At 49.7% G+C, this 26406-nt stretch overlaps 1 protein-coding gene across 1 annotated transcript in view; it reads left to right on the forward strand.

The window, feature by feature from the left end:
• csnk2b (casein kinase 2, beta polypeptide) overlaps positions 1 to 26406 on the forward strand; it is a 37113-nt gene that overhangs the window by 3693 nt on the left and 7014 nt on the right. Inside the window, exons 2-3 of the mRNA XM_078415970.1 lie at positions 17931 to 18013; positions 19692 to 19794. Of these exons, the coding sequence (XP_078272096.1) occupies positions 17942 to 18013; positions 19692 to 19794 (175 nt within the window). The 5' untranslated portion in view covers positions 17931 to 17941. The remainder of the gene's footprint in view (positions 1 to 17930; positions 18014 to 19691; positions 19795 to 26406) is intronic.

The following is a 26406-nucleotide window of genomic DNA, read 5'->3' on the forward strand; positions in this document are numbered from 1 at the left end:
GACGATTTGTTGGATTTTTGCAATTCTGAGACCTTGTATTGAAACGTGCAGATAGTCATTATGAGGAAGATCACATGACATTTTGAAGTTGGGTATAGGTCTTTCATTTCGGAGTTATGTAAACATCAACGCAATTTAAACCGTTTTGTTAACACATGCTGCCATGCTGAGGCAATTCTTTTGTAGCAGCTCTCAGGTGAAAGACGCTGCAAAGTGACACTCATTTGTGCCTATCCTCGGTGTTACCCAGCATCTGCAGTTCCTTCCTGCATGTAGAATACATTATTGTTAGTTAGGGGAAGGTGACAACGAGGCAAACAAAGTAAAATTTAAATCAGGAAGACAGTCAAACTAGTCGGAGAACTGGGATGGGGAGCGATGAATAGATTATTGTTAGTTAGGGGAAGCTGACAATGAAGCAAACAAAGTAAAATTTAAATCAGGAGGACAGTCAAACTAGTCAGAGAACTGGGATGGGGAGCGATGAAGAGAGAGAGAGAGAGAGAGAGAGAGGGAAAGCAAGAGTTACTTGAAGATAGAGAAGTGACTATTCATACCGCTGCCCAAGCAAAGTGACAGGCAGCAATTAAAATTGCTCGACTTTATATCCGAAGGAAGAGAAATGATGATCAAGCTACATAAAGCTCTGGTTAGTCCGCAGTGGTGAACTGTGAACATTTCTTGGCGCCACCATTGTCAGAGCGATATGTTGAAGTGCAGGGTAGATTCACTAGTGATACCTGTTGAATTGCGTTGGCAGCTGGTTGCGAGAACATAGGCTGTATTCCGTGGAAAACAGATGGTTAAAGGGCGATCTGATAGGGGTTGGTTGAAAGAGTTAAGAATGTTTTATTGTCATATGTCCCAGATAGAACAATGAAATTCTTACTTGCTGCAGCATAACAGAATATGTAAACATACTATACTGTAAAATACCTTCAATTTGTAGCAGCATCTGCAGTTATTTTCCTACATACTGTAAATAATAATAATAATAATAGTCTATTGTAGTTCAGAGCTTCTTTGAGGTTGTAGTGTTTAATAGCCTGATGGCTGTAGGGAGGAAGCTGTTCCTGAACCTGGACGTTAGTTTTCAGGCTCCTGTTCCTTCTTCCCGGTGGCAGGGGTGAAATGAGTGTGTGGGCAAGTTGGTGCGGGTCTCTGATGATGCTGGCTGCCATTTTGAGGCAGCGACTCTGATAAATCCCTTCGATGGTGGGGAGGTCAGAGCCGGTGATGGACTGGGCAGTATTCATAACTTTTTGCAGTCTTTTCCGCTCCTGAACGTTTAAGTTGCTGAACCAGGCTGTGATGCAACCCGTCAATGTGCTCCCTACTGCACTCCTGTAGAAGTTCAAGAGAATCCTCTTTGACATACCGAACCGCCTTAGAGATTAACCAGCAGACATAGAAAGGATCTATGTCTGCTGGTTAAAAACTACCATTTGGAGAGGGAAAAGTGACGGTTAGGGCTGTGAACTCGGAAACATTTCTGGCTGCAGAGAATGTAATGGATGTTTGGAGCTCTCTTACTGGGTCAGCTCATTATTGGCAAAGCCCTGCATGATGTTTTCTTGGCTAAGGTGTTTGCTGAAGTAGTTCAGCTTATTGGAACAGTGAAAAGCTTTAGTTGCGTGCTAACCAGTCAATGATTACAATTGAGCCGTCCACGGTGCATAGATACATGATAAACGAATAACCTTTGGTGCAAGATAAAGCCCGATCCAAGATAGTCCGAGGGTCTCCAATGAAGTAGGTGGAACACAGGACTGCTCTCTAGTTGTTGAAACAATGGCTGTCTGATAACAGCTGGGAAGAAACTGTCCCAAGAATCTGGAGGTGTGCGTTTTTACTTTTCTATACCTTGTTGGAGTATGCCGAACTACCTAACCCTTCTAAGGAAGTAGAGGCGTTGGTATGTTTTCTTGGCCACATTGCACCATTGATTAAAAAGCAAAGAATGGATAAGACCTAAGATAGACACAAACATAGAAACATAGAAAATAGGTGCAGGAGTAGGCCATTCGGCCCTTCGAGCCTGCACCGCCATTCAATATGATCATGGCTGATCATCCAACTCAGTATCCCGTACCTGCCTTCTCTCCATACCCCCTGATCCCTTTAGCCACAAGGGCCACATCTAACTCCCTCTTAAATATAGCCAATGAACTGGCCTCAACTACCTTCTGTGGCAGAGAATTCCACAGATTCACCACTCTCTGTGTGAAAAAAAACGTTCTCATCTCGGTCCTAAAAGACTTCCCCCTTATCCTTAAACTGTGACCCCTTGTTCTGGACTTCCCCAACATCGGGGACAATCTTCCTGCATCTAGCCTGTCCACCCCCTTAAGAATTTTGTAAGTTTCTATAAGATCCCCCCTCAATCTTCTAAATTCCAGCGAGTACAAGCCGAGTCTATCCAGTCTTTCTTCATATGAAAGTCTTGCCATCCCAGGAATCAATCTGGTGAACCTTCTCTGTACTCCCTCTATGGCAAGAATGTCTTTCCTCAGATTAGGAGACCAAAACTGTACGCAATACTCCAGGTGTGGTCTCACCAATGCCCTGAACAATTGCAGCAGAACCTCCCTGCTCCTATACTCAAATCCCCTCGCTATAAATGCCAACATACCATTTGCTTTCTTCACTGCCTGCTGCACCTGCTTGCCTACTTTCAATGACTGGTGTACCACGACACCCAGGTCTCGTTGCATCTCCCCTTTTCCTAATCGGCCACCATTCAGATAATAGTCTGCTTTCCTGTTCTTGCCACCAAAGTGGATAACCTCACATTTATCCACATTATACTGCATCTGCCATGCATTTGCCCACTCACCTAACCTATCCACGTCACCTTGCAGCCTCCTAGCATCCTCCTCACAGTTAACACTGCCCCCCAGCTTCGTGTCATCCGCAAACTTGGAGATGTTGCGTTCAATTCCCTCGTCCAAATCATTAATATATATTGTAAATAGCTGGGGTCCCAGCACTGAGCCTTGCGGTACCCCACTAGTCACTGCCTGCCATTCTGAAAAGGACCCTTTATTCCTACTCTTTGCTTCCTGTCTGCCAGCCAGTTCTCTATCCACATCAATACTGAACCCACAATACCGTGCGTTTAAGTTTGCATACTTATCTCTTATGTGGACTAATCTCAAAATGCTGGAGTAACTCAGCGGGACAGGCAGCATCTCTGGAGAGAAGGAATGGGTGACGTTTCGGATCGAGACCCTTCTTCAGACTCAGTTGGGTAATGCCTATTAAGTTTGACTTCAGGACGACACAACATCTGGTAGTTCTACGGCCTCACAGCCAGAGAATTGGGTTTGGTGGATCGAGTGGACATGGAGAGGTTGTTTCCACTGGTGGGAGTCTTGGACCAGAGGTCGGAGCATCAGAATTAAAGGACGTTCCTTTAGGAAGGAGATGAGGAGGATTTCCAGAGGGTGGTGAATCTGTGGAATTTATTGCCACAGAAGGCTGTGGAGGCCAGGTCAGTGGATGTTTTTTAAGGCAGAGATAGGTAGATTCTTGATTAGCACAGGTGTCAAGGGTTTATGGGGAGAAGGCAGGAGAATGGGGTTAGGAGGGAGAGATAGATCATCCACGATTGAATGGTGGAGTAGACTGGATGGCCTAATTCTACTCACGTATCCTGACCTCAGGTGCGATGTGTGGAGATTTCTCCCTCTCGCTGTGACAGCGGGTGTTTCCTCTGCGTGGCATCTGTAAATTGTTCCTACGGAGCAGCATTGAATTAATGCAGGGGTGATCGCTGGTCGGCACGGACTCGGTGGCCCGAAGGGCCTGTTTCCACGCTGAATCTCTAAACTAAACTCTTTTGGATTGGCACATGGATGTGCACGGAATGAAGGGATATGGAGTATGTGGCGGTAAATAGGAGATGGTCTTGGCATCATGAGTTGGAAGGAACTGCAGGTGTTGGTTTACACCGAAGAGAGACACAAAATTCTGGAGTAACTCAGCGGGTCAGGCAGCATCTTTGTAGAAAAGGAATAGGTGTGGGGGGCTGCACGAGTCGGGAGCCTCGGTTCTCCTCGGCAGAAGTTGAACTATCTGTCCGTGGGAGAAGCATGGGAGAAGAGAGAATAATTTTTTTTGCCTTCCATCACAGTGAAGGGGTGTCTGGAGGAGTCACGGTGATGGATGTTTGTGTTAAAATTGTGTGTCTTGTGTCTTTTACTCTGTACTGTTGTGGCTGCGTGGCAAATGATTTTCGTCCAATTCATTTTGAATGACAATGAAGGTAATTCAGATTCAGAGACCCTTCTTCAGACTGGAAGAGGTATCCCTGACTCTCGGATTGAAGAAGGGCCTCGACCTGAAACATCACCTGTTCCTTTTCTCCAGAGATGCTGCCTGACCCGCTGAGTTACTCCAGCGTTTTGTGTCTATCTTTGGTCTTGGCATGGACACAACATTCTGGAGTAACTCAGCGGGTCAGGCAGCATCTCTGGAGAAAAGGAATAGGTGACGTTTCGGGCCAAGACCGTTCTTCAGACTGAGAGTCAGGGGAAAGGGAGATGAGAGATGTAGACGGTGATCTCGTGAGATATAGAACAAATGAATGAAAGATATTGTGAGTTGCTCCAGCTTTTTGTCTCTATCTTTGGTTTAAACCATCATCGGCAGCTCCTTCCTACACATTTATAGACAATAGACAATAGGTGCAGGAGGAGGCCATTCGGCCCTTCGAGCCAGCACCGCCATTCAATGTGATCATGGCTGATCATTCTCAATCAGTACCCCGTTCCTGCCTTCTCCCCATACCCCCTGACTCCGCTACCATTAAGAGCTCTATCCAGCTCTCTCTTGAATTAGTCTTGGCATCATGTTCGGCGTGGATAAAGTGGGCTGTAGATGCCTGTTTGTGCTGTACTGTACTATGTTAATTGAAGCATTGACAAACCAAGTGATATCTAAGCCACCCGTCAATAGAATGGGGGGTTAGTATAGAGGTGCAGCGGTAGAGTTGCTGCCTCACAGCGCCAGAGACCCGGGCTCCATTCTGACTACGGGTGCTGTCCAGGCAGAGTTTGTACGTTCTCCCCGTGAGGTTTTCTCCCGAGATCTTCGATTTCCTCCCACACTCCAAAGACGCACAGGTTTGTAGGTTAATTGAATGAATGAATGAATGAATTAGTTTATTGGCCAAGTGTGTGCATATACAAGGAATGTGCCTTGGTGCTCCGCTCACAAATGACAACACAAACATATAGTTAACAATTAAGAATACAGCATAAACACATCAAAACAATAAGGATGCACCATTACGGTCTAAACATGTGGGTGAAAATAAACCAGAGCAAAAAAGAGACTACAGACTTTGGTTATTGAGTAGAACTATCACTCGTGTGGAAAAAAGCTGTGTTTATGTCTGGCTGTGGCTGCTTTGACAGTCCGGAGTCGCCTTCCAGAGGGAAGTGCTTCGAAGAGTTGGCTTGGTACAAATGCAAAGCTGTCCCCAGATGTGCGTGGGGTAGTGTTAATGTGCGGGGATCGCTGGTCGGTGGGCCGAGGGGCCTGTTTCCGCGGTGTATCTCGAAACCAAACTTTAAAAAAAAAGAAGTAAAACTAAATAGCTTCGGCTGGCGCCGAGCACCGTGACATCACTTTCGTCAGCTGGTGACATCACTCGGTGGCCACTGTGACCTCATAACCACGAAGTGGTGACATCACCGCAGTTAGGCCGGCACTGTGACATCATTGCACTCAGCTGGTGTTGGCCTTGCTTGCCTTCATTGCCCGTTGTAACTGCACCGAAGAAGCAGCTTTGCTTGTACCTGTTCCTGCTACATAATCTGCAATGCCTCGACATAGAAGCATGGACAGCTCACTGATGCAAGATGAGCACCTGATACTTCCGAGTGACAAACATAGTAAGTCGTTTCGTACGGAGATCAAATGGGCATGGATAGACAATAGGTGCAGGAGTAGGCCATTCGGCCCTTCGAGCCAGCACCACCATTCAATGTGATCATGGCTAATCATTCTCAATCAGTGCCCCGTTCCTGCCTTCTCCCCATACCCCCTGACTCCGCTATCCGTAAGAGCTCTAGCTCTCTCTTGAATGCATTCGGCGAATTGGCCTCCACTGCCTTCTGAGACAGTGAATTCCGCAGATTCCACGGATGTTAGATTTATAGCCTGAATATTGTAAAGTTTTAAAAATGCGATGGAAAAGGTCAGCATTGTTCCTCGAGGGTGCGGTTTAGTTTAGAGAAACAGGCCCTTTCGGCCCACCGGGTCCGCGCCGACCAGCGATTTTCGCACATTAACACCATCCCACACCCACTAGGGACAATTTTTACATTTACCAAGCCAATTAATCTACGTACCTGCACGTCTTTGGAGTGTGGGAGGAAACCGGTCGGAGAAAACCCACGCAGGTCACCGGGAGAACGTAGAAACTCCGTGCAGACAGCGCCCGTGGTGGGGATTGAACCCGGGTCTCCGACGCTGCATTCGCTGTAAGGCAGCAACTCTACCGCTGCGCCACCATGCCGCACCATATTGTTGTATGCGGTGTAGACATTTGTCAAGGTTTCTCCAGCATCCCCCATAGAAGTGCATTAGTAACCAAGAGGGTCAGGCAGCATCAGACGTTTCGGGTTTCGAGAGTCACCCATTCCTTCTCTCCAGAGATGCTGCCTGTCCCGCTGAGTGACTCCAGCATTTTGTATCTATCTTCGGTTTAAACCAGGATCTGCAGTTCCTTCCTACGGAATCGTTAGCACAGTAGGAGCTGACCTCTCATGGAGCTGTCTAATGTATTCAGTTCACTGACTATCTTTAACCTACCCCCACCGCTCCCTCCGCCCCCACCAACACCACCACTCTCGACGACTCCTTCCCAATAGTTAGTCTGTTCTGTTTACAGATTTATTGTTGCTTCTGCCACCTCTTCTCAGCCACTCTGCACTGCATGCCATCGTCCTCTCTTAAACATAGAAACATCGAAAATAGGTGCAGGATGAGGCCATTCAGCCCTTCGAGCCAGCACCGCCATTCATTGTGATCATGGCTGATCATCCACAATCAGTAGCCCGTGCCTGCCTTCTCCCCATATCCCTTGATTTCACTAACCCCTAGAGCTCTATCCAACTCTCTTTTAAATTCATCCAGGGAATTGGCCTCCACAGCCCTCTGTGGCAGAGAATTCCACAAATCTCTGGATGAAAAGGTTTCTTCTTACCTCAATTTTAAATGGCCTCCCCTTTATTCATAGACTGTGTGGCCCCTGGTTCTGGGCTCCCCCAACATTGGGAACATTTTTTCTGCATCTTGCTTGTCCAGTCTGAGATGGTCAGATGGGCGGAGCAGTGGCAGATGGAATTTAATCCTGAAAGGTGCGAGGTGATGCACTTTGGCAGAAATAACTTGGAGAGGGAGTACACCATGAATGGAAGGACCCTAGGGAAGACAGGGGTACAGAGGGACCTTGGAGTACAGGTACACAAGTCCTTGAAGGCAGCAGGACAGGTGGACAGGGTGGTCAAAAAGGCATATGGGTTACTGGCCTTCATTAGCCGGGGCATCGAATATAAAAGTAGGGGGGTGATGATGGAAATGTACAGAACACTGGTGAGGCCACAGCTGGAGTATTGTGTACAGTTCTGGTCACCACATTATAGAAAGGATGTGATAGCTTTGGAGAGGGTGCAGAGGAGATTCACCAGGATGCTGCCAGGGATGAAGGGCCTCGGCTATGAGGAGAGACTGAGCAGACTGGGGTTGTTTTCCCTGGAGCAGAGAAGGCTGAGAGGGGACATGATCGAGGTGTACAAGATCATGAGGGGCATAGATAAGGTAGATGGCGGGGAACTTCTTCCACTGGTGGAAGGTTCAACAACGAGGGGACATAGATACAGGGTAAGGGGAGGGAGGTTTCGGGGGGATGTGAGAAAGAACTTTTTCACCCAGAGGGTGGTTGGAGTCTGGAACTCACTGCCTGGGGTGGTGGTGTAGGCGGGAACACTCACAACGTTTAAGAGGCATTTGGATGGGCACTTGAAATGCTACAACATTCAGGGCTACGGTCCAAATGCGGGAAAATGGGATTAAAATTAGATTGTGTTTGGTAACGGGCGGCGCGGACACGATGGGCCGAAGGGCCTCTTTCTGTGCTGTAGGACTCTATGATTCTATGAGTCCTTTCATAATTTTATACCTCTCTATAGGATCCCCTCTCATCCGTCTACACACCAGTGATTACAACCCCAATCTTTCTAACCTTTCCTCATGTGACAGTCCCGCCATCCTGGGGATTAACCTCGTGAACCTACGCTACTCTTCTCCCCTCTCTTGTGAAATAGAAGATGTAAAAGCTTTGAAAGTGCGGACCACCATGTTCAAGATCAGTTTCGCCCCGATGTTCCAATCTGCCTCATTGCGACCCTTGCACTTTTTAATACCTGCACTTTCCCTAGCTACAACACTATATTCTGCATTCTGTTTATTTTACCTTTCGCAATACGTGTTGTACTCTTGTATTGTATGAACTGTTTATCCAGCATGCAAAGCAAAAGGTTTTTACTGTATCTCAGAACACGTGACAAGACATGGGAGCAGAATTAGGCTGTCCAGTCCATCTCTGCCATTCAATCATGGCTGATCTATTTTTCCCTCTCAACCCCATTCTCCTGCCTTCTCCCTGTAACCTTTGACGCCCTGACTAATCAAGAATCTGCCGTTCTCCGCTTTGAAAATACCCAATGACTTGGCAATGAATTTCACAGATTCACCAACCTCTGGCTAAAGAAAATTTTCCTCCTACCAATAATACCAGTTTCCTTCTGTGCTTCCTGGATGTTGTTTGAAACTTTTCCACGCTATTGGTTGAAGAGGAAATTCTGTCCCAGGTTTGCCCACTGCTATTGAGCCAGTGCAACGTCGGCTCACGGGGTAGGTTCACCAGGTTAATCCCCGGGATGGCGGGACTGTCATATGAGGAAAGATTGGAAAGACTGGGCTTGTATTCACTGGAGTTTAGAAGGAAGAGAGGGGGATCTTATAGAGACGTATAAAATTATAAAAGGATGCTGGATGCAGGAAAAATGTTTACAATGTTGGGGGAGTCCAGAACCAGGGGCCACATAGTCTAAGAATAAAGGGGAGGCCATTTAAAACTGAGGTGAGAAGTAACTTTTTCACCCAGAGATTTGTGGAATTCTCTGCCACAGAGGGCAGTGGAGGCCAATTCACTGGATGAATTTAAAAGAGAGTTAGATAGAGCTCTAGGGGCTAGCGGAATCAAGGGTTATGGGGAGAAGGCAGGCACGGGTTACTGATTGTGGATGATCAGCCATGATCACAATGTATGGCGGTGCTGGCTTTTGAAGGGCCTAATGGCCTCCTCCTGCACCTATTTTCTATACATCGATTGTAAGGCTTTTAATAGACAATAGACAATAGGTGCAGGAGGAGGCCATTCGGCCCTTCGAGCCAGCACCGCCATTCAATGTGATCATGGCTGATCATTCTCAATCAGTACCCCGTTCCTGCCTTCTCCCCATACCCCCCGACTCCGCTATCCTTAAGAGCTCTATCTAGCTCTCTCTTGAATGCATTCAGAGAATTGGCCTCCACTGCCTTCTGAGGCAGAGAATTCCACAGATTCACAACTTTCTGACTGAAAAAGTTTTTCCTCGTCTCAGTTCTAAATGGCCTACCCCTTATTCTTAAACTGTGGCCCCTGGTTCTGGACTCCCCCAACATCGGGAACATGTTTCTTGCCTCTAACGTGTCCAACCCCTTAATAATCTTATACGTTTCGATAAGATCTCCTCTCATCCTTCTAAATTCCAGTGTATACAAGCCTAGTCGCTCCAGTCTTTCAACATATGATAGTCCCGCCATTCCGGGAATTAACCTAGTAAACCTACGCTGCACGCCCTCAATAGCGAGCTTTTCGAGGGATTGTTATAGGTCCACTTTGTGCGAGGTAGAGAGAGGAGTGGTTGTGTGATTTTCACGGGGGTGGGGGGGGGGGGGGGGGGTGGGGGGCGGTGGTGTGGCTGGGGAGAACTGACTTTTCCATCTTCCCCCACACCAGGCTTGGCTCCTGTCAGCTGCTCAGAGGGATATTGGTGACCAAGAGTGGGGGCAGTAAGTTTGGGAGCATTATCCCCCCCCCCGTCACTCATCCTCCTCCCGCCGAAAGACAATGTGCGGTGGTGAGTCGAGTCACGTCACTCTCAGGGTGAAACGATCAATACGGGGAAGTAATCAGGGGTTTCCAAATCACGCAGTCCATTGCGGTTAATCAAACCAAAATTCGCAGGTGTCCACGTGCTCTCGCTTTCTGCGGACCGCGCCGTGCCGATGGTGGCTGCTGCGTCTTTCACCTGCGATCAACTCGGCTCTTGTCAGGCAACTGAACCGTCCCACCACAACCAGAGAGCAGTCCTGAACTACTGTCCACCTCTTTGGTGACCCTCGGACTATCCTTGATCGGACCCTGCTGGCTTTACCTTGCACTAAAGGTCATTCTATTATCATGCGTCTGTACACTGTAAATGGATTGATTGTAATCATGTATTGTCTTTCCGCTGACTGGGTAGCACGCGACAAAAAGCTTTTCATTGTACCTCGGTACACGTGACAATAAACTGAACTGAATTGTGACCACAATAGGTGTAGTAAAGCTTTATGGTCGTAACACGAATAAGCTGACCTATTAAAACATAGCACAAAAAGTAAGGAAATTTGTGTTTGGTAGATTATTTCTTTGTTGTAACAATGCTTTTTGGCAATAAATCTTATACCGTTGGAAAGCCTGTTTATTTCCCTTTTAAATGGTGCCACATTTGTAAGGAACATGCATTTGTGGGATGAGCAGCAGAGCTGAGTATGTGGGTTGCGCCCATGAAAAATCTGCCGAATCTTCTCTGCCAATGCCAAACAGCTTATTCTGCCATTGACTCTTGTTCGGTGTTGTTTGGTGGATTGGATGATTGAAGTCTGAAGAAACAAGACATATTGGCAATTTAACAATTTATTCATTTAATAAACAGGAACCTCAGTAGCGTGTGGAATAACCATACACAGCCACAACAGCCTGGCACCTCCTCCTCATGCTGGTCACCAGCCTGGTCACACACTGTTGTGGGATGGCATCCCATTCTTCAACCAGCATTTGTCGCAAGTCAGCCAACGTGGTTGTGTTGGTAACTCTGGCACGAACAGCACGCCCAAGCTGATCCCACAAGTGTTCAATGGGGTTGAGGTCAGGACTGCTGGCAGGCCATTCCATCCTCTCCACTCCCAAATTCTGGAGGTAGTCTCTGAGAAACCCTGCTCTGTGGGGGCGAGCATTGTCATCTTGGAGGATAGAGTTCGGCCCCAGACTGTGGAGATATGGGATTGCCACTGGTTGCAGAATCTCATCTCGATATCTCTCTGCATTGAGATTGCCTCCAATGATGACAAGCCTCGTTTTTCCAGTGAGGGAGATGCCGCCCCACACCATCACACTGCCTCCACCAAAAGATGTTACTCTATCGGTGCAGCAATCAGCATAGCGTTCTCCGCGTCTTCTCCACACTTTGACCCTATGATCCAACTGCTGTAGGCAGAATCTGGACTCATCGCTGAACATAACGTTCCTCCACATGTTCAGGTTCCAGTGCTGCCGACACCAGCGCAAACGGGCCTGACGGTGAAGGGCAGTCATGGCAGGCCTCCTGGCAGCCCTATGAGACCGGAGATCGGCTGCGTGCAGTCTGTTCCGAATTGTCTGGGCAGAGAGCCGTCGGCCATATGGTCCTGCAAACCTTGACTGCAAATCTGTAGAAGACAGCCTACGGTTCCTAAGTGCTGACAGGGTGAGGAAACGGTCTTCTTCGGGTGTCGTCTTCTTGGGACGCCCACTTCGCGGCCTGTCTCTGACATCCCCCGTTATATGGAACTTGGCCTTCACTTTGGAGATGGTACTAGGGCTCACTCCAAATAATGCCGCAACTTGGTTTTGCGGAACACCAGCTTGAAGTTGCCCTATCGCACGGGCCCTATCCAGATCAGTCAAACGTGGCATGCCGATTCTTGGAGCAGACACCTACTGACCACTGTAGCAGGGCCCATGCTCACAGATGCTGCCAATCAGGTGCCAATCAGGCACCTGATTGTCAGCACCTGGGGGTACCAGAAGCTCAAAACAAGAGTCAATAGCAACAGCAGAATAAGCTGTTTGGCATTGGCAGAGAAGATTTGGCAAATTTTGCATGGGCGCAACCCATATACTCAGCTCTGCTGCTCATCCCACAAATGCTTGTTCCTTACAAATGTGGCACCATGTAAAAGGGAAATAAACAGGCTTTCCAATGGTATAAGATTTATTGCCAAGAAGCATTGTTACAACAAAGAAATAATCTACCAAACACAAATTTCCTTACTTTTTGTGCTATGTTTAGTTGTAACCTGTTGGGCCCAAACCCCTCCCCTGCATTGGTGCAGCACCCTCTCCTCCCCTTCTCCCCCCCCTTCCCCCTCTCACCCCCTCCCCTCACCCGTCTCCCCCTTCCCTCTCCCCTTCCCTCTCCCCCCTTCCCTCTCCCCCCTTCCCTCTCCCCCCTTCCCTCTCTCCCCTTCCCTCTCCCCTTCCCTCTCCCCTTCCCTCTCCCCCTTCCCTCTCCCCCTTCCCTCTCCCCCTTCCCTCTCCCCCTTTCCCTCTCCCCCTTTCCCTCTCCCCCTTTCCCTCTCCCCCTTTCCCTCTCCCCCTTTCCCTCTCCCCCTTTCCCTCTCCCCCTTTCCCTCTCCCCCTTTCCCTCTCCCCCTTTCCCTCTCCCCCTTTCCCTCTCCCCCTTTCCCTCTCCTACCTTCCCTCTCCCCTTCCCTCTCCCCTTCCCTCTCCCCTTCCCTCTCCCCCCTTCCCTCTCCCCCCTTCCCTCTCCCCCCTTCCCTCTCCCCCCTTCCCTCTCCCCCCTTCCCTCTCCCCCCTTCCCTCTCCCCCCTTCCCTCTCCCCCCTTCCCTCTCCCCCCTTCCCTCTCCCCCCTTCCCTCTCCCCCCTTCCCTCTCCCCCTTCCCTCTCCCCCTTCCCTCTCCCCCTTCCCTCTCCCCCTTCCCTCTCCCCCTTCCCTCTCCCCCTTCCCTCTCCCCCCTTCCCTCTCCCCCCTTCCCTCTCCCCCCTTCCCTCCCCCTTCCCTCCCCCCTTCCCTCCCCCCTTCCCTCTCCCCCTTCCCTCTCCCCCCTTCCCTCTCCCCCCTTCCCTCTCCCCTTCCCTTTCTTCCCCCTCCGCCCTTCCCCCCTCTCCCCCTCTTCCCTCCTTCCCTCTCTCCACTCTCCCCCTCCTCCCCTCCCCCCCTCGATCCGTTCCCCGCACTCCATCCCCCTTAACCTCCCTTATCCTTCCTCTCTCCCTCCCTCCTTCCCTCTCTCCCATCCACTCTTCCCCTCCTCCCCTCTTCCCCTCCTTCCCCTTCCCTCTCTCCCCCTCTCTCTCCCTCCTCCCCTCCCCCTCGATCCCTTCCCCCCCCACTCCATCCCCCTCAACCTCTCTTATCCTTCCTCATCCCCTTCCCTCTCCCCCCTCCCTCCTTCCCTCTCTCCCCCTCCTCCCTTCCCCCCCACTCCATCCCCCTCCACTTCCCTAATTATTCCTCCCCCCTTCCCCATCCCCTCCCCCTCACTTCATCCCCTCAAACTCCCTTATCCTCCCTCCTCCCCCTCCCTCCCTCCACCCCCACCCTCCCTAGGAGATAGGTTTAAACTTTAAAATGTGAATTACCCTAAAAATATAACACCGATTTCCATGAAACTTCTTCCGTTAGCACCAAAGGGACGACGGTGAGTAAGGTGGGCCTAAAATTGTTGCGCTAATGTGCACTGTTTTGGCTGTCGTTCAGGAACAAACAAACAAACAAACAAACAAGAGTTTTAGGATATAGATACCTTGCATGCTGTCGTCTTTAGCTGCCTGCCGTGCATAATGCTATGCTTTTTGCTTCGATCAACAATTGTCTCTCTCATCCACCCCCTGATCACAGTCTGAACCCCCCCCCGGCTGTCTGATATATCATGTTGGGATTCTGAAATCCCTTTAGAGCATTGTGGATCTGTGCGAAGACTGGGTGAATGGTGCTTCTTTCGTTGGATTTGGTTGTTTAGTTTAGAGATACAGCGTGGACACAGGCCCTTCGGCCCACCGAGTCCGCGCCGACCAGCGAATGCCGCTCGCTAACACTATCCGACACACACTAGGGGGCAGTTTGCAGATAGGCACAATATTCTGGAGTAACTCTGCGGAGAAGGAGCGAAGTCGCCCATTCCTTCTCTCCAGAGATGCCGCCTGTCCCGCCGAGTTACTCCGGCACTTTGTGTCTTATCTTTGGTTTATGCAGTTCCTCCCTCAAAGGGAGAATTCACAACTGTACCAAGCCATGTCAGCTTACGAACCTGTATGTCCTTGGAGTGTGGGAGGAAAACGGAGAAAACCCACACAAGTCACAGGGAGAACGTACAAGCTCTGTCCAGACAGCATCTGTAGTCAGGATCGAACCCGGGTCTCTGGCGCTGAAAGGCAGCAACTCTGCCGCTCCACTAATGTGTTCTATGTCTATTTGTGGGCAAATGTTATTTGAAGATGTCATCACTGTCTTGTTACCTGTACAGATTCCTTCCACTGTGGCAGAAAAACAGAGCAATAACACAAGCACTGAAATCGTAGAATTTCCATTCTTTTAAACAAAGATCTACACCGATCAGCCAAAACATTCTGCCCACCTGCCTAATATGCTGTTGGTCCTCCGTGTTCAGCCCCATACGCAGCAGGGTGCGATGCACTGTGTATTGTGACACATTCCCCCCCCCCCCCCCCGACCACCATTAACATTTTCATGTGACTTGTGCCACAGTCGACCTTCTGTTGGTTCGGACCAGACGGGATAGCCTTCGTTGCCCTCGCGCATCGATGAGCCTTGGGCGCCCAACACCCTGCCTGTCGCCGGTTTGTGGTCTGTCCCTCCTCGGACCACTGTTGGTCGATACTCACCACTGCTGACTGGGAGCACCCCACAAGCCTTGCCGTATCAGAGATGCTCTGACTCAGTCGTCTGGCCAGAACAATTTGGCCCTTGTCAAAGTCGCTCAGGTCTTTACTCCTGCCCATTTCTCCTGCTTCCAACACATCAACGTCAAGAACTGGCTGCTCTCTTGCTGCCTAATATATCCCACATCTTGACAGGTGCCATTGCAACAAGATAATCAATGTTATTCACTTTGCCTGTCAGTGGTCATAATGTTTTGGCTGATCGGTGCACAATGTCGGCATTGTGCAGAGACTGGTTTTAAAATGGAACACTCTTGATTCTTGAATGGATGATTGCAGGTCAGAGTAGACTCGATGGGCAACCAACCGACAAACCCGCACATCTTTAGGATGTAGAAGGAAATCAGAGCAGAACCTCAGACAACCGAGTCCACTCCAACCAGCCATCTCCCCTGCACTCATTCCAGTCACCAGGGACAATTTATAGAAGTCAACTACACCAAGTGGACCCGTTGGGCCCAAACTTCTCCTGCATTGGTGCTGCCCCCTCTCCTCTCCCCCCTTCCCTCCCCCCTCCCCTTCCCTCCCCCCTCCCCCAATCCCCTCCCCCCTCCCCTCCCCCACTCTCCTCCCCCCAACCCCCCTTATCCCCCATACCCCCCCATCCCACCCTCCCTAGGAGATAGATTTAAACTTTAAAACGTGAATAACTTAAAAAATATAACACCGATTTCAATGAAACTTCTTCCATGAGCACCAAAGGGACGACGGTGAGTAAGGTGGGCCTAAAACTGTTATCGTGCACCTTTTTGGCTGTAGTTCAGGAACAAACAAACAAACAAACAAACAAACAAACGAGAGTTTTAGTATATAGATAGATTAACCTCCTAACGTGCAGGTCTTTGGGATGTGGGAGGAAACCGGAGCACCCTGGAGAAACCCACGCGGTCGCAGGGAGAACGTGCAAACTCCGTACGGGCGTCACCCGAGGTCAGGGTCGAACCCAGGTCTCGGGAAGATGTGCCCACAGTGCTGCCCGCGTTCGTTAATGCGCGTGCGTACGCATCGGCTGGATGCATTGACCTTCACTTGTGGGCAAGGTCGACACGCCTTCACTGGAAATGGAATCGGATGTTATTTTGGCGTCTGTAGCCAAATGTTCACCACGCCAAATTATGAGAGGAGACGGGGACTCTGGTGCTGTGAGCTCTCGATTAATTTGGTGGATTTTAGTTTGCTGCAGCAGCCTTTGAGAGAATTATCAGTGTGTGGAGCTGCCAGGGTGCTGAGAAGCAACGGGTAGCATGTCTGTTGTCCCGGTAACCACGGCTCTGTTTGGAGCAACTGGTCTGACCCTGCTTGACTGCAGGATGTTTTGCGCACAGTTCCTGTAGCTAGAGAGCCCTGCTCCCTTTCTGTGTGGGCTCCTTGCAGCACGGATTCAAACCAGCGTTTGTCAGATTAAATCTAGTTCAGAGAGTGTTATCCTGGGCTGCAAGAGTAAAATTGGCCTGTGTTCACGGGCGAAGGGGTGAGTTTGTTGGGCTGTGTGAGAAAATGTGCGGGGAATCCTGAGATGCTATTTGTGAATTGCTGCAGAACCTAGACCCAGAGACTATTGTCTTGCAAAAGTTTAGTTTAGGGATATAGTGAGGAAGATAGGCCCTTCGGCCCACCGAGTCCATGCCTACCAGCGGGCCCCGAACACTAGCACTGCTCTGTATACACGAGGGACAATTTACAATTTTTACTGCAGCCAATTAACCTACAAATCTGTACGTCTTTGGAGTGTGGGACGAACAACGAGATCTGGGTGTCCTAGTGCATCAGTCACTGAAAGGAAGCATGCAGGTCCGTCAGGCAGTGAAGAAAGCCAATGGAATGTTGGCCTTCATAACAAGAGGAGTTGAGTATAGGAGCAAAAAGGTCCTTCTGCAGTTGTACAGGGCCCTAGTGAGACCGCACCTGGAGTACTGTGTGCAGTTTTGGTCTCCACATTTGAGGAAGGATATTCTTGCTATTGAGGGCGTGCAGCGTAGGTTTACTAGGTTAATTCCCGGAATGGCGGGACTGTCATATGTTGAAAGACTGGAGCGACTAGGCTTGTATACACTGGAATTTAGAAGAATGAGAGGGGATCTTTTTGAAGCGTATAAGATTATTAAGGGGTTGGACACGTTAGAGGCAGGAAACATGTTCCCAATGTTGGGGGAGTCCAGAACAAGGGGCCACAGTTTAAGAATAAGGGGTGGGCCATTTAGAACTGAGATGAGGAAAAACTTTTTCAGTCAGAGAGTTGTGAATCTGTGGAATTCTCTACCTCAGAAGGCAGTGGAGGCCAATTCTCTGAATGCATTCAAAAGAGAGCTAGATAGAGCTCTGAAGGATAGCAGAGTCAGGGGGTATGGGGAGAAGGCAGGAACGGGGTACTGATTGAGAATGATCAGCCATGATCACATTGAATGGTGGTGTTGGCTCGAAGGGCCGAATGGCCTCCGGAGCACCTATTGTCTATTGTCTAAACCGGAGCATCCGGAGAAAGGTCACGGGGAGAACGTACAAACTCCATGCGGACAACGCCCGTTGTCAGGATCCAGCCCGGGTCTCTGCCGCTGTAAGGCAGCAACTCTACCGCTGTGCCCATGATCCCAATAAGGAATTGGCCATTTTAGAGCAAGGTGCTGCTTTCTTTTTCATTGAAGGATACAGCGTGGAAGCAGGCCCTGGAGAGAAGGAACGGTTGATGTTTCTTGTCGAGACTTTGTGTCTGAAGAAGGGTCTCGGCGCGAAACATCGGCCGTTCCTTCTCTCCAGAGAGGCTGCCTGTCCCGCTGAGTTGCTCCAGCATTTTGTGTCTGTCTTTGGTGTAAACCAGCGTCTACAGTCCCTGCACTCACTCTTCCTCCCTTCTCTCCCCGCTTCCAGAGGACGCGAAGATGAGCAGCTCGGAGGAAGTCTCGTGGATCTCCTGGTTCTGTGGGCTGCGTGGCAACGAGTTCTTCTGTGAGGTAAGAGAGAGGAGGGGAGCTGGGAGAGAGAGGGAGAGAGGTGTGGGGAGAGGGAGAGGAGCGGGAGAGGAGCGGGGAGAGGGAGAGCAGCGGGGAGAGGGAGAGGGAGAGGTGCGGGGAGAAGAACAGGGAGAGGGAGAGGAGCGGGGAGAGGGAGAGCAGTGGGGAGAGGGAGAGGAGCGGGGAGAGAGAGGGAGAGGAGCGGGGAGAGGGAGAGAGAGAGGAGCGGGGAGAGGGAGAGGATTCAGGATATCTTTATTTGTCATCCAAAAAACAAGTCTTTTGGACGAGATTTCGTCACCCACAGTCCAACAATAAGAGCAATAAAATAAGCAAATTACACAACACTAACCAACACAAACACAAAAAAAAGAGGGAAGAGCGGGGAGAGGGGGAGGAGCGGGGAGAGGGAGGAGCTGGGAGAGGGAGGAGGAGAGGAGCGGGGAGAGGGAGAGGAGCTGGGAGAGGGAGAGGAGCGGGGAGGGAGAGGGAGAGGAGTGGGGAGAGGAGCGGGGAGATGGAGAGGTGCGGGGAGAGGGGGAGGAGCGGGGAGAGGGGAGGAGCGGGGAGAGGGAAAGGGAGAAGGAGAGGGCGGGGCGTGGGAGAGGTGCGGGGAGAGGAGCGGGGAGAGGGAAAGGGCGGGGAGAGGGAGAGGTGCGGGGAGAGGGAGAGGTGCGGGGCGAGGAGCGGGGAGAGGGAAAGGGCGGGGAGAGGGAGAGGTGCGAGGAGAGGGAGAGGAGCGGGGAGAGGGAGAGGAGCGGGGAGGAGCCCGACTTCACCGGTGGCAGCGGCCCACCTTGCGTGGTGCGGGGAGTTTAGTATAGTTTTGTTTTCGAGACACCACGCGGAAACAGGCCCACCGAGTCCGCACCGACCAGCGATCCCTGCTCATTAACACCATCCTACACACACTAGGGGCAATTTACATTTACACGTAGCCAATTAACCTACAAACCTGCACGTCTTTGGAGTGTGGGAGGAAACCGACGATCTCGGAGAAAACCCACGCAGGTCACGGGGAGAACGTACAAACGCCGTACAGACAGCGCCCGTAGTCTGGATCGAACCTGGGTCTCTGGCGCTGTGAGGCTGCAACTCTACCGCTGCGCCACCGTGCCGCCCATCGTTGACTTGCCGTTCTTGTGCGGCAGAGGAACTATTGAACAAGGGAGACCGTGACCTTTTGTCTATGTAGAAAGACATATAGTGCTGGAGTAACTCAGCGGGTCAGGCAGCATCCCTGGAGAACACGGATATGTGACGTTTCACAGAGTGCTGGAGTAACTCAGCGGGTCGGGCAGCATCTGTGGAGAACATGGATGGGTGACGTTTCACAGAGTCCTGGAGTAACTCAGCGGGTCAGGCAGCATCTGTGGAGAACATGGATGGGTGACGTTTCACAGAGTGCTGGAGTAACTCAGCGGGTCAGGCAGCATCTGTGGAGAACATGGATAGGTGACGTATCACAGGGTGCTGGTATTAGGCAGGTGGTAATAATGTTTTGATGGGTGTATAATCCCTTGATCAGTTATAGCAGACAGTCAGCAATAACTAGGGCCACTGACCTCCCTCCGGTCTGTTATAACGAGGGTACACAGCATTTGAATTTGTCTTTGCCTCGGACCTGTGAGCTGTCGTTTACTCTCTCGCTCTCTCTCTCTTTCTCTCCGGCGTACAGGTTGACGAAGATTATATTCAAGACAAGTTCAATCTGACCGGACTGAATGAGCAGGTGCCTCATTATCGCCAGGCCTTGGACATGATCCTTGACCTCGAGCCTGGTAGGTTGCAAAAACATTCATGGTCCTGTTTGGCGTGGGGGCAGTGAGTGAGGGTGTTGTAGAGGGGTTTTCTATTAACAGAAAACAGTCAGACAACCGAGTTCGTTTAATCTCTTTATTGTATTCACCAAGGTGGGAGAGAGTCTAGTTGTAAAAACGTCCAGTGACGCTTGGGCAGCTAGTGCAGTCTCTCTGATCGTTTACACACACACAAACATTTATACCCTTAACAGTGCACCGTTAGGGCTTTCCGTTGTTGCCTTATGTGGCAATTTCACAATGTCCTATGTGACTTTTCTATTCTCTGTCACATCTCTGAAACGAAACCTAGTCGCATCTCTGAAACGAAACTTTGTCACATAGGGCAGGGGGTTTTTCTTAACAGATCTGAACCTTGAGCTGACAGATGCAGCCAGCCATAAATTGTGCTGCACATTAAACAATCGACAATAGGTGCGGGAGGAGGCCATTCGGCCCTTCGAGCCTGCACCGCCATTCAATATGAGCATGGCTGATCATTCTCAATCATGTTCCTGCCTTCTCCCCATACCCCCTGACTCCGCTGTCCTTAAGAGCTCTATCTAGCTCTCTCTTGAATGCATTCAGAGAATTGGCCTCCACTGCCTTCTGAGGCAGAGAATTCCACATTAAAAAAAACACAAGAGGTCTTACGGATTACTCCTACAACAATACTCGCATAGCTGCTTGCCTAATGTTCACCCTTACAAGGGCCTGAGCTCAAAGGGGGGGGGTCTATATCTCTCGTTTCCCCATCCCCTGACACTCAGTCTCCCTCTGGAAGGAACCTCAGGACTCAAAGCCGCCACAGCCAGACATAAAGACAGCTTCCTTCCGCGAGTAGTCGCTCGATTCAATAACCAAAAGTCTGTGGTCTCTCTTTATTTCGCTCGCATGTTTAAACTGTAACGTTGCATTCTTAATGTCTTAATGTTTTATGCTTTATTCTTAATTGTTCCCTGTATGTTCGTATATCATATCATATATATACAGCGCGGAAACAGGCCTTTTCGGCCCACCAAGTCCGTGCCGCCATTAACGCCATCCTACACCCACTAGGGACAATTTTTACATTTGCCCAGCCAATTAACCTACATACCCGTACGTCTTTGGAGTGTGGGAGGAAACCGAAGATCTCGGAGAAAACCCACGCTGGTCACGGGGAGAACGTACAAACTCCATACAGTGCAGCACCCGTAGTCAGGATCGAACCTGAGTCTCCGGCGCTGCATTCGCTGTAAAGCAGCAACTCTACCGCTGCGCCACCGTGCCGCCCTTCGTGTTGTTACTTGCGAGCGGAGCACCAAGGCACATTCCTTGTACGTGTAAACACTTGGCCAATAAGCTTATTCATTCAGTCTGAAGAAGGAACTCGATCCGAAACATCACCAATTCCTTTTCTCCAGCGGTGCTGCCTGACCCGCTGAGTTACTGCAGCGTTTTGTGTCTATCTTCGGCCCAAACCAGCACCTGCAGCCTCTTTCCTACGCTTGAATAGTTTAGTTGAGTTTATTGTCACGTGTTTTTAGTTTGGAGTTACAGCGCGGGAACAGGTCCTTCGGCCCACCGAGTCCGCGACGACCAGCGATCCCCGCACATTAACACTATCCTGCACACGCCGGGCCGGGGGCAATTTGCACATTCACCAAGTCAATTAACCTGCAAACCTGTACGACTTTGGAGTGTGGGAGGAAACCCGGAGATCTCAGAGAAAACCCACGGGGTGAACGTACAAACTCCGCACAGACTGTTGTAGTTCGTGACCTATTAACAGACACAGTCAGACAACCGAGTTCGTTTAACCTCTTCATTCTACTCACCGAGGTGGGAGAGAGCCGAGGAAGCTAGTGTAGCCTCTCTCTCCGAAAACTCACATTCACACACACTTTATACCCGTAATACACGTGCCAGTACTTTTCCATCGCTGCCTTATACGGCAAGTTTACAATGTCCTATAAATCTTTACGTGTCCTCCGGGACCTCCGTGTCCATCGTTACCTACGTGTCCTCTTCTTTCTTGGGAACAAAGGGCAGTCCATGTGGCAAGATGTTCTTCTTAACACTTCAAGTTGCTGATCGGTTGCTGATATCAGAGGATGCAATCAGCCGTAAACCGTGCCGCATGCTGACAAACAGGATGCCTCAGCAATATAACCAAGCTGGAACATTTTACACTCCTGCAATAGCACCCACATAGCTGCTTACCCAATAGACAATAGGTGCAGGAGGAGGCCATTTGGCCCTTCGAGCCAGCACCGCCATTCAATGTGATCATGGCTGATCATTCTCAATCGGTACCCCGTTCCCGCTTTCTCCCCATACCCCTGACTCCGCTATCCTTAAGAGCTCTATCTAGCTCTCTCTTGAATGTATTCAGAGAATTGGCCTCCACTGCCCTCTGAGGCAGAGAATTCCACAGATTCACAACTCTCTGACTGAAAAAGTTTTTCCTCATCTCTGTTCTAAATGGCCTACCCCTTATTCTCAAACTGTGGCCTCTGGTTCTGGACTCCCCCAACATTGGGAATATGTTTCCTGCCTCTAATGTGTCCAACCCCTTAATAATCTTATACGTTTCGATAAGATCCCCTCTCATCCTTCTAAATTCCAGTGTATACAAGCCTAGTCGCTCCAGTCTTTCAACATACGACAGTCCCGCCATTCCGGGAATTAACCTAGTAAACCTACGCTGCACGCCCTCAATAGCAAGAATATCCTTCCTCAAATTTGGAGACCAAAACTACACACAGTACTCCAGGTGCTGTTAACCCTTACAAGACAGCACCCGTGGTCAGGATCGAACCAGGATCTCCAGCGCTGCATTCGCTGTGAGGCAGTAACTACCCGCTGCTCCACCGTGGCCGAGTTACAGCGACGAGCTTTTGTTCGGTGAGATCCAGTCAGCGGAAAGACAGCACATGACTACAATCGAGCCATTTGCAGAGTACAGATACATGATAAGGGAATAACGTTTAGTTTGTGCAGAACCGTGGGCGGTCACGGTGGCGCAGCGGTAGAGTCGCCGCCTTACAGCGAATGCAGCGCCGGAGACTCGGGTTCGATCCTGACTACGGGCGCCGTCTGTAGGGAGTTTGCCCGTTCTCCCCGTGACCTGCGTGGGTTTTCTCCGAGATCTTCGGTTTCCTCCCACACTCCAAAGACGTACAGGTATGTAGGTCAATTGACTGGGTGCGGACTCGGTGGGCCGAAGGGGCCTGTTTCCGCGCTGTATCTCTAAATCTAAATCTAAACTGTTTGAGAAGAGGGTGAAAAATCTGCAGTGCTGCTTTTGCACCAGAAGATGGTGGTGTCGTGTATAAACTCCAAACATCGTCAATCTTGCTCAAGTGTAATATTTTCCATATCCCACGTGGACAGTCCTCTGCACGGGGTCGCCTGTTTGGAACTGAACTTTAGTTTAGTTTAGAGATACAGCGCGGAAACAGGCCCTTCGGCCCACCGGGTCCGCGCCGACCAGCGATCCCCGCACACTATCACTATCCTACACCTACTAGGGACATTTTTTAATTTATTTTTACGTTTAGCGAGCGAAGCAACCTACATACTTGTACTGATTGTGAGTGTGGGAGGAAACCGAAGACCTCAGAGAAAACCCACGCAGGTCACGGGGTGAACGTACAAACAAAGCGTGGGTTTTCCCCCCAAGATCTTCGGCTTCCTCCCACACTCCAAAGACGTCCAGGTTTGTAGGTTAATTGGCTTGGTAAATGTAAAAAACTGTCCCTCGTGCGTTAATGTTAATGAGCGGGGATCGTTGGTCGGCGCGGACCCGGTGGGCCGAAGGGCCTGTTTTCGCGCTGCATCTCTAAACTAAACAAAAAGCTGGAGGAACTCAGTGGGACAGGCAGCATCTCTGGAGAGAAGGAATGGGTGACGTTTCGGGTCGAGACCCTTCTTCAGACCGAGGAAGGGTCTCGACCCGAAACATCACCCGTTCATTCTCTCCAGAGATGCTGCCTGTCCCGCTGAGTTACTCTAGCATTTTGTGTCTACGGTCTAAACCAGCATCTGCCGTTCCTTCCAACACACTTTGCACACCCCCAGTCGTTTCCACTCGCCACTTTAATGTCACGTTTCACGTATCTTGTGTTATGGCTGTTGGCAGATCAATCTCCCTCCTGGGGTGAATAAAGTTCTGTCGTGTCGTACAAGAATAAGGGGCAGGCCATTAAGGACTGGGATGAGGAAAATCTTTTTCACCCAGAGAGTTGTGAATCTGGAATTCTCTGCCACAGAAGGCAGTGGAGGCCGATTCACTGGATGTATTCAAGAGAGAGTTGGATTTAGCTCTTCGGGCTAACGGATTCAAGGGATATGGGGAGAAATCAGGAGCGGGGTATTGATTCTGGATGATCAGCCATGATCATATTGATCGAAGGACTGAATGGCCAACTCCTGCACCTATTTTCGATGTTTCTATCTGTCTGCTGTTACCTGATGGTGGAAGGGGCCGCTGTGACAAAGTATTGTATCTATCTATCTATCTATCTGTCGTGTCCATCTATCGCAGCCTTTCCCAACCGGGGTTACCCGCGAGAGGTCGCTAGGGGTTGTGAGCCGTCGAGCTGAAACTTTAACGAATGCGTTTCTTCCTCCCCCCCCCCCCCCCCCCCTCACCCACGCCTGACCTTCCTCCCATGGTGCAGTGCGGCAGCAGAAGGTCAAACAAGATGGCCGAGCTGCCGCTGCGGGAGGGGTCTCCACCCAACGGGTCCAGGGGCCGAGGTGAGGGTCTCTCTCTCCCCTTCCCCGGCCCGCGGGAGAGGCTTGCACCCCGCGCCTGCAGGAGAAGTTGGCACGGAGGGCTGAGTTTTATTTGCTCAAGTGTTATTTGTCAAGTTAACAATGATATATAATAATCCTTATGCAAGGGTTCCCCGAGACTATATAACCATATAACAATTACAGCACGGAAACAGGCCCATTCGGCCCTACCAGTCCACGCCGACCACTTTCTCTGACCTAGTCTCATCTACCTGCTCTCAGACCATAACCCTCCAATCCCCTCCCATCCATATACCTATCCAATTTACTCTTAAATAATAAAATCGAGCCTGCCTCCACCACTTCCACCGGAAGCTCATTCCACACAGCCACCACCCTCTGAGTAAAGAAGTTACCCCTCATGTTACCCCTAAACTTTTGTCCCTCAATTCTGAAGCTATGTCCCCTTGTTGGAATCTTCCCCACTCTCAAAGGGAAAAGCCTACCCACGTCGACTCTGTCCGTCCCTCTTAAAATTTAAAAAACCTCTATCAAGTCTCCCCTCAACCTTCTACGCTCCAAAGAATAAAGACCCAACCTGTTCAACCTCTCTCTGTAGCTTAAGTGCTGAAACCCAGGCAACATTCTAGTAAATCTGTACCCTCTCCATTTTGTCGATATCCTTCCTATAATTTGGCGACCAGAACTGCACACCATACTCCATATTCGGCCTCACCAATGCCCTGTACAATTTCAACATTACATCCCAACTTCTATATTCGATGCTCCGATTTATAAAGGCAAGCATACCAAACGCCTTCTTCACCACCCTATCCACATGAGATTCCACCTTCAGGGAACAATGCACAGTTATTCCCAGATCCCTCTGTTCCACTGCATTCCTCAATTCCCTACCATTTACCCTGTACGTCCTATTTTGATTTGTCCTACCAAAATGCAGCACCTCACACTTATCAGCATTAAACTCCATCTGCCATCTTTCAGCCCACCCTTCCAAAAGGCCCAAGTCTCTCTGTAGACTTTGAAAATCTACTTCATTATTAACTACACCACCTATCTTAGTATCATCTGCATACTTACTAATCCAATTTGCCACACCATCATCCAGATCATTAATGTAAATGACAAACAACAGTGGACCCAACACAGATCCTTGGGGTACTCTACTAGACACTGGCCTCCAACCTGACATACAGTTGTCAACCATTACCCTCTGGTATCTCCCATTCAGCCATTGTTGAATCCATCTTGCAACCTCACTATTAATACCCAACGATTTAACCTTCTTAATCAACCTTCCATGTGGAACCTTGTCAAATGCCTTACTGAAGTCCATATAGACAATATCCACTGCCTTGCCCTTATCAATTTCCCTGGTAACCTCTTCAAAAAATTCAAGAAGATTAGTCAAACATGACCTTCCAGGCACAAATCCATGTTGACTGTTTCTAATCAGGCCTTGTTTATCCAAGTGATGATATATATTGTCCCTAAGTATCTTTTCCATTAATTTTCCCACCACAGACGTCAAACTAACAGGTCTATAATTGCTAGGTTTACTTTTAGAACCTTTTTTAAACAAAGGCACAACATGCGCAATGCGCCAATCTTCCGGCACCATCCCCGTTTCTAATGACGTTTGAAATATTTCCGTCATAGCCCCTGCTATTTCTGCACTAACTTCCCTCAATGTCCTAGGGAATATCCTATCAGGACCTGGAGACTTATCCACTTTTATATTTTTCAAAAGTGTCCTTACCTCCTCTTCTTTGATCCTCATAATTTCCATCACCTCTCTACTTGTTTCGCTTACCTCACATAATTCAATATCCTTCTCCTCGGTAAATA

The sequence above is a fragment of the Rhinoraja longicauda genome, chromosome 19 (genome assembly GCF_053455715.1).
Source record: "Rhinoraja longicauda isolate Sanriku21f chromosome 19, sRhiLon1.1, whole genome shotgun sequence".
NCBI classification, from domain to species: Eukaryota; Metazoa; Chordata; class Chondrichthyes; order Rajiformes; family Arhynchobatidae; genus Rhinoraja; species Rhinoraja longicauda.